We start from the raw sequence: 8,535 nt of genomic DNA on the forward strand, positions 1-8,535 counted from the left end.
CGGTAAATAATACAATGGGTGCATTCCCTTTCTTATTCCATTATGTTAGCATTAGAACAGTCGATTTGTGCCGGCCGTTCCATAGGTATATATTTTAAAGCGTATCGTGACAAATGCAAAGATAAATTGCCCACGCCGCTGTCGGCAGTCACGTCGGGGTCGTCCAACTGATACCAAGTCTGTAACTCCACCGCGAACGTTCCGTCGGAATATGTTGCTTTTTCGTAACCGTGAACTGTTAGATTACGCATATCTTACGTTGAACTATATGTGTACGTGAATTTAGTGATTTACTGTCGCATTTAACTGTGCGTGAATTCAATATCTGTGATATTCAGTGAATATTATCTATACCTATGCCTAGTAAGAAGAAAATTAAGTCTCCTCAACAATTATGGGAAAATTTGTCATCGATATTTGTTAATTTTGTTGAGACGATATTCTTCAATTTGGGAGTGTACGTCGGTAAACATCCATGGAGAACTGTTATTTTAACATGGATTTTCGTCCTGGTGAGCTGCACGGGGCTGTTAACATTTTACATAGAAAAGAATCCTATGAAGCTATGGGTCCCGCCAGAGTCGGATTTTTATCAAGACACAAATTGGTATATAGATAATTTTGGAACTAGCTTTCGGCTTCAGAATATTCTAGTCACGGCAGATAATGTTCTCGATTCTGAAGTTCTTATGGTGGTTAGTAATATTACAAATGAAATAAATTCTATTCGAATTAAACACAAAGATGTATTTTATTCAGTGGAAGACTTGTGCTTTAAAATACCTAAAGTAAATATACTTAATTCAAATGGGAAATCTAGATCTGAGAATGATGAGCAGACAGAGAAAAAAAATTCAGACAGTAACGACTTTTCCGACCCCGGCCTGTGGGTGAGCGATGATTTCTATTGTAGTTTCCTTAAAACGTTTCCGCTAACATGTTTGCAAAACAACATATTAGATTTATGGGAGAATGATCCTGCAATAATTAGAAACTTAACAAAACATGATATTATAACGAAAATAAATGAAGTCACATACAACCCAACTACCGGTCACCCGGCCGATTTTGCAAAAATGTTGGGTGGCGTTGAAAGAGATAAAAATGGTTTAATTTTGTCGGCCAAATCACTTTTAATAAACTGGTACATGGATGTTAATATGACTGCAGTAGATTTGAACGAAGTCGGTAATCTAGTGGGAACTGAAGAATGGGTATCTATTCAACTCGCAGCATGGGAGCAAGAATTCTTAAACAACGTAGAAAACATGAATTATGAAGATATGAATATACGTCTGTATTATGAAGCTGGAAGAAGCTTTGCGGACGTTAGTGGTCAAGCCATGTTTCAGGAGATGGACAAACTAGCACTGGGTATTATTTTGATGTTTGTGTATGTACTTATATCAGTGTCTCGCTTTAATTGGCTAGAGGTTAGAGTTACTTTGGGTAGTGTTGGTTTACTGAATGTTGGAATGGCGTACGTTACTGCTGTGAGTTGGTGTTCGATTTTAGGCATTCCATTTGGTCCTGTACATTCTTCCTTACCTTTCTTGTTAATGGGTCTCGGTGTAGATGATATGTTTGTGATGAATGCATGTTGGAAAATAGTCATGTCTCATGATTCTCATAAAAGTGTTCCTGTTAAAATAGGTCTTATGCTAAAACATGCCGGTGTGTCTATCGTCATCACCTCTTTTACGGATATTGTTGCCCTCTTAATTGGTGCTATTACTATTCTTCCGTCGTTGAAATCGTTTTGTATGTATGCCGCTATGGGTGTATTCTTCATATTTTGCTATTCTGTTACGTTTTATGTAGCAGTATTTTCCTTAGACTTAAAAAGAATAGAAGCGAAAAGAAATGGCTTCTTCTTTTGTTACAAACATAAAAATGAAGTCGCGATATCTACAGAGAAAACTATTTGTCAAAAACTATTAGAAAGTTTCTACAAAAATGTCGTATTCACTATTCCTGGAAAAACAATAGTTATATTGTTTACCCTTATTATGTCTGGTGTAAGCATAGAAGCTATTCTGAAGTTAGAGCAAAGATTTGACCCGAGGTGGTTTATTCCTGAAGATACATATTACAAAGACTTCATTAATAAACATGAGCTTTACTACCCCGACGAGGGTCATCCCGCAATGGTTTTTATGGGAAAAATGAACTATAGCGCTGAATTTCCTAATTTATATAACATGGTGCAAAGGCTACGAAACGAATCATATGTAACAGATGTAATAACTTGGGTAGAACATTTTCACGGATACGTATTACAAAATCATGACCGGGATCTTAAAAATGCTTCCGCCGTATCACCTGAAGATTTTAATAAATATTTATCGAGATTTTTATTCAGTTCCGTAGGTGGAAGGTTTCAAATTAATTTTAAATTTTCGCAACCATTAGAATGTGGTTTTCCAGTGCCTGAAATAAATGCATGTTCAATGGCGTTTAGATTCATCAAGTTTAACGGTCCGGATGAATATATTCCGGCGATGAATAATGTAAAACATATCGTTAAATCCGCAAATATATCAACGGGAAACGGTTATCGTTCCGTTTGGTCTAAAGCATTCGCGAACTGGGTCACAGACGAGATTATAGCTGTTGAAGTAGAAAGAAACATTGAACTAGCATTGATCTGTGTCATGGTTTGCACTATTATATTGATAACGAATTTGCAGATGTGTTTATGGATTTTTATATGTGTACTGATTACAATTATAAATGTGTTGGGCTGGATGCAGAGGTGGGGCATGACGGTTGATATAGTTTGTTGTATCGGTCTTGAACTTGCTATTGGTTTATGCGTCGATTATGCAGCTCATGTAGGCCATTCGTTCTTAACCTTCACTCAAGGTTCTCGGCACGACAGGGCATTCAAAACAGTGACGTCAATAGGCACAGCTGTTTTGCTCGGCGGTGGTTCAACGATGCTCTCTCTCTCCCTTCTGAGCATGTCTAAAGCGTACACATTCCAATCATTCTTTAAGATATTCCTTTTAGTGATATTGTTTGGTTTATTTAGTGGGTTATTATTCTTACCAGTAGTGTTATCATTGATAGGCCCAGCGGGTTACAAGAACCCATCTGATGATAATCACGGAATCCCAGAAGCTGTAGAATTGAACGGCAAATGTAATGATAAAGAGAAACAGATAGATGATAGCTGAAATACATAGATAAGTAGTATTAGGTCACCAATATAAGTACAATTGTGATATAGAAGTGTATAGAATCGCTGAACAAAGTGATTCTTGTAAGTAGATGTATTTTTAGTATAAGTATGATAAAGATGTGTTCGTATTACTGATTTTGTTTAATGCAAGCAAGGGATTAGTAATATTGAAAAGATAAATACTATCGTGATAAGTTATAATCGGGTTCCTTATTTTGTATATCGTGGATACGGCTCAATTTAATAATCTACTCTATAAGCTCCTAGTAATATGTTAGTAGATAGCTTGTGAAAAAGAGTATAAATATTTGTAAGAGCTCTCTCTATTTGAATTATTTACAGCTGAAGAGACAAAGTTTTAAAATAAATTATTTGTTAAATTTAAAAAAATACGTGCGTTGGATGTGTTAAAACAAAATCCTAAAACTGTTACTTTTCAAAACGCTTGCTTATCTTCTGTGTAAATAATAGTATATTACTGATATATAGAATTAATTTATATGGTTATCGAAATAAATCGACTTATAAATCTCTGTAATTATTATTCTGTTTACGTAGAATCGTGTATTTGCTGATAGTGATTACTTTTATCATTCAATTTACATGATATTTCAGCTTTGTATATAATTATCGTATGGTTTGTAACTACATATACTATAATGAATGTTATGGAAAAATTTGATAATTAATTTCATCAAATCTTTCCGTTGTACAGCTGATGTATTATTAACAATTTTATTATTAAAATAGAAATAGCATAAGCTTCCATAAATGAATTATATTTTATTGTATTGCCTTAGGTTACGGGTTATCAGAAGTAAATCAGTTTTTGGAAGTTGAATAGGCACAACTAATAAAAAATAATACAGTTTCTGTGTCTAGTTTCATGAGTATTGGCTATATTATTATTTTTTAAATTATAAACATTCTGAAAGTGTCCTAATTATATTATCAACTTTACGTAAACGTTTTAATTTCATGCCATTTTTCGAAAAAATTGTAACCCTATTCTATTACACGGTTGCGATAATGTTTCGATGTAATTCTCGATTAAAATTATTTCATTGTTATTGATCAAGTTTGTATTGTAATTAATGTTTTTAGTTATTATACCTTAGTGAATACAATAAAAATAATCTTAAACAGTGGATTCAATACCAACGTAGTTGAACTGAACATTATTAAAAAAATATAAACACAAGTGAATGTAACAACTGTATTATTCTTATTAATTTTATTTTTTAGTTCCATAAAAATAAAATCACAAGAAAAAAACTATACTTATAACTGTTCTTACTTTAGTTGTAAATAATTGTAATACAACTTGAAACGTTAATTTTAAAAATAACAACTGAATGATTATAACATGGTAATTGTTTTTTTTTTATTATCATGTGCAGTATCAATTGTTTTTGTGTCGCGTGTTTTTGTACTCTGGCAAAAATAATGATAACATAATATGTTCTGAACAATAATGAATCAAATGTTTTGGTTTTTTTGATAGTTGAGACAATAATATAAAAAAATAGCTATCTTGTTAGTATGCAATAGAACAGAATGTACCTTTAAAATTGTTATCATAAGTTCCTGGAAATTAATAAACAAAATTAATATCTGTACGATTGTAATTATTAAGCCGTAATGATATAAAGATTCTAATTTCTAATAATAACAGTAAAAAATATGTATTGCAATTTAACAAAAATATAAAATCTATTGAAACATTTCGATCCGTTACGCCAACGCATTTATTAGATATTGTTAAGATATTAATAAACATTTCTAAATTTGTTTTTAATATAAGGAATTAAATATATTTATAATTTTATAATGTATATTGTATACTTAAATATTAACTCAATATTGTTGAGTTTGAGATTTTGTATTGAAACTAAATTTTGTAAAAATAAACTTACGTTGGGCTCACGTATTACCATGTTTCTTTTATATCCCTAAATATCCTTCCAGTACTTTTATTTACTTCATTAATACTCAGAAAAATAAAAGTGGGCAATTGATAAATGCAACTTGTAAACAGTACACAGAACAGTAAATAACTAAGAATAGAATTTAGTGTTTAATAATGCTCATTACATGTATAGGTACTCAATAATTTGTAATACAATGTTTTATCTTATACCTAGTATATTATTATTAGTCTGTGCTTATACATAGTTAAAAATGTCTAACGGACCTCTCCGTGTTGGATTTTTACAGTACAATATTTATTATCTTATAATTAAAAATCTCTAAGGGACCTTTGATTTTAGTCTCCACATAAGGCTTCCATACGACCGGGTATCTTTATTTATTTATCTTCCTGATAGTATCTACCCGATTATTATCATTATTATGTACATATCTAATGATAGTAAATAATACACACAACATAAACTAACAGATAAAAAAAGCTCGCAAAGCTTGGTAGAGTACTCAGTCAGTTGTAGCAATTCATATTGTTTTGTTGATACGTAGGTAGATATAATATACACAAACACTAGAAAATAGTCTAACACAATGAAATAAATGTTAACTCATTGTGCTCATGCTTTTTGATCAACCTTTAAAGAACACGGTCCTCACACACTAAAGTTTAAGCTAGATAGTAGATAGATAATAACGGGATTTAATTAATCTAATATATATTATAAAGGCGAAAGTTTGTAAGGATGTATGGATGTATGGATGTATAAAAATAAATAAATAAAATAAAATCTTTATTTGAATTCATACATAAGTTTGACATATTAGATTGGGGTTCAGGCCCCCTTACTAGGTATAACCTGTATGGATGTTTGTTACTCTTTCACGTAAAAACTACTGAACCGATTACAATGAAATTTAGCACACATATAGAGGGTAACTTGGATTAACACATAGGATAGTTTTTATCCCGGAAATCCTACGGGAACGGGAACTATGCGGGTTTTCCTTTGCAAACGCGGGCGAAGCCGCGGGCGGAAATCTAGTATTCCATAAGTAATTATAACGTTTAATACATAACCATACATAGACATAATTAGTTATGTACATAATAAATAGTTGACTCATTGCATTTCAAAGCGCTTATTATAATATTCTTTACACTCATTATAATAATGTATTAGATAAGGATTGTAGATGGTGTTATATAATACATAACATGTGTAATCACGCATTTAACACACAAAGAGCGTCATGTGACTAATTCAACTGTATTAATGTGATAAAAATGTTGTAAAACGAAGGAACGGATTATAATCTGCTATGTACGCAATTTTTTATTGAATGAAAGCTTCTATTAAGTATTCTGTGACAATTCTTAAAATTCTCCTGACAACGACGACGCGGTTGGCGCAGTGGTAAAGTAACTGCCTACTGAGCCGACGGTTCCGGGTTCGATCCCCGGTCAGGGCAAATATTTGTGTGATGAACTCAATTATTTGTTCTTGGGTCTGGGTGTTATTATCTATATATGTATTTATTAAATATTATATTTATCGTCGCCTAGTACCCACAACACAAGCCTTAATTGAGCTTACTGTGGGACTAGGTCGATTTGTGTAATAATGTCCTATAATATTTATTTATTATTTATAATTTCACAGTAGTTTCACAATCTAACGTTGATAGATAGAAGATGTGGGCACATTCTTGCCCATAGTTACCGAATACAGAGCGAGTCGTAAACACAGTTAATTGTCTTTCCGCTAGCAGGAAATTCGCCATGTACCGGTAATAGCTTTGTTAAACTCAGGACAGGCTATTCCGTTTATCCCATTACGTTTTGAGATTGTTCTATTACCCACAGCCCATCCATGATAAAAAGAAACCTAATTCAAATTAGGTAATCATCATCATCAGCCAATTATGTTCCCAGTGCTGGGATACAGGCCTCCTGTAAAGGATCAGGGGCCGTATTATGACCTCTTATTTTATGAACTGACTTGCAAATTCATATTATGATTGAAATAACCATGTCTAGTCGTTGCGATCATACTATGAATTTGCCAGTCAGTTTAATTCGCGGTGTAATTTGTCTGGAAATAAGATGTCATAATACAGCCCCAGGCTGTAATCCACCACGCTGGCCAAGTGCGGATTGGATCAATTCCATGTCCATTAGGTAATACACTTATATACTTTTGGTTAATCAACATAACTGAATAGTTTTTTCTAGAATTCAGATTAGCAGCTGTCTTTTGAATCTTCAATTACGTTTAATAAAGATTATTTTGCATTAATTGTTTCGACTTTGTCGCACAAAAGAATTAGATGCATTCAAAACTGAATTGTCATTTTAACAATATATGGGATATAGCAAGTGCAAGCTACGTTCATTAGAATAAAGAAAAAATTGGTCAAGTGCGTTCTGGAACACGTGCAGTAAATGGTTCCGTAAAATGACAATTTTCAGGCATGTTGTTTCGGGAAAGGTACGTAATTCGTCAAAACAGTTAAAGAAACCACGTTATTACAACTACACATCGACACCCATTTCAAGGAGGTAGGATTTTTTTTCACTTCCCATTTTTTATGTAGGGGTATGATTAGGTATATAGATTTTTTTTCTATTTATAGATCTATAGTGTGCCAAATTGTACTTTAATATGACTTGTCTCGATAGTTTTTGATATACATATAAGGCACAGACGGATAGGTTCTACGGAATTCTAAAAAAAATCTCATAACAATAATTTTTCGGAAGATCTAGTGACTTAGATTAAGTTTTCTCGATAATTCAATCGATAATCAATTTAGATTAAATAATTTGTTTATTTTTTATCACATTGGTCTTTCAAAAATTCCATTCTGGTTTTACTGGTTGTGCATGGAAAATTTTCAGGATATTTTTTTTATAAAAACTAAAATATTACGCAACATGCAAATGTTTATCAGATATCTATGTAAATATTTGTTGTTTAATATATCTAAATTGATTTTTGTAACTTTATTTTTGAAACAAACAAGATTGTCTAGATGTTATCTAGAGTCTAGGCAAGTGGGAAATGGCAACTACTTTGTAGTCTGGTATCATTCACATATAAATATATGTATATATATATATACTATATACATATATACCTATATGTGTAAACGTCCGTAAGGAATAAATTGTCCAATGATTGGTTAAAGACTGAACAACAATACAGTGAAACCCAGGAAGGAAACAATGTAATGTGAAAAATATACACATATTATGTAGACTTGATCTTGATTAGGTACTTTTTGTATCCGAATATATTATTATAGGTTGCACCAATTTAATCTAAAGAACTATTGGTTCAAATAGAAAAAAAAGTACTTATTGATATGATGTATATTTCAGACGGATAAATTAATATATAGTTCTTTTGGTAGCATATTGTACC

At 32.0% G+C, this 8,535-nt stretch overlaps 1 protein-coding gene across 1 annotated transcript; it reads left to right on the forward strand.

The window, feature by feature from the left end:
• LOC149485430 (patched domain-containing protein 3-like) lies at positions 1 to 4,021 on the forward strand. The gene has a single exon (XM_089700243.1). The coding sequence runs from the start codon at positions 357 to 359 to the stop codon at positions 3,177 to 3,179; it is 2,823 nt and encodes a 940-aa protein (XP_089556369.1). The 5' UTR covers positions 1 to 356; the 3' UTR covers positions 3,180 to 4,021.
• The last annotated feature ends 4,514 nt before the right edge of the window (positions 4,022 to 8,535 follow it).

This window comes from Colias philodice, chromosome 10 (assembly GCF_061535455.1).
Source record: "Colias philodice isolate Cphi_HAF_F1 chromosome 10, ilColPhil1 Martin Lab GWU primary, whole genome shotgun sequence".
NCBI classification, from domain to species: Eukaryota; Metazoa; Arthropoda; class Insecta; order Lepidoptera; family Pieridae; genus Colias; species Colias philodice.

Coding starts and splice junctions, on each gene's coding strand:
- LOC149485430 (XM_089700243.1), top strand. CDS start 357: ATGCCTAGTAAGAAGAAAATTAAGTCTCCTCAACAATTATGGGAAAAT.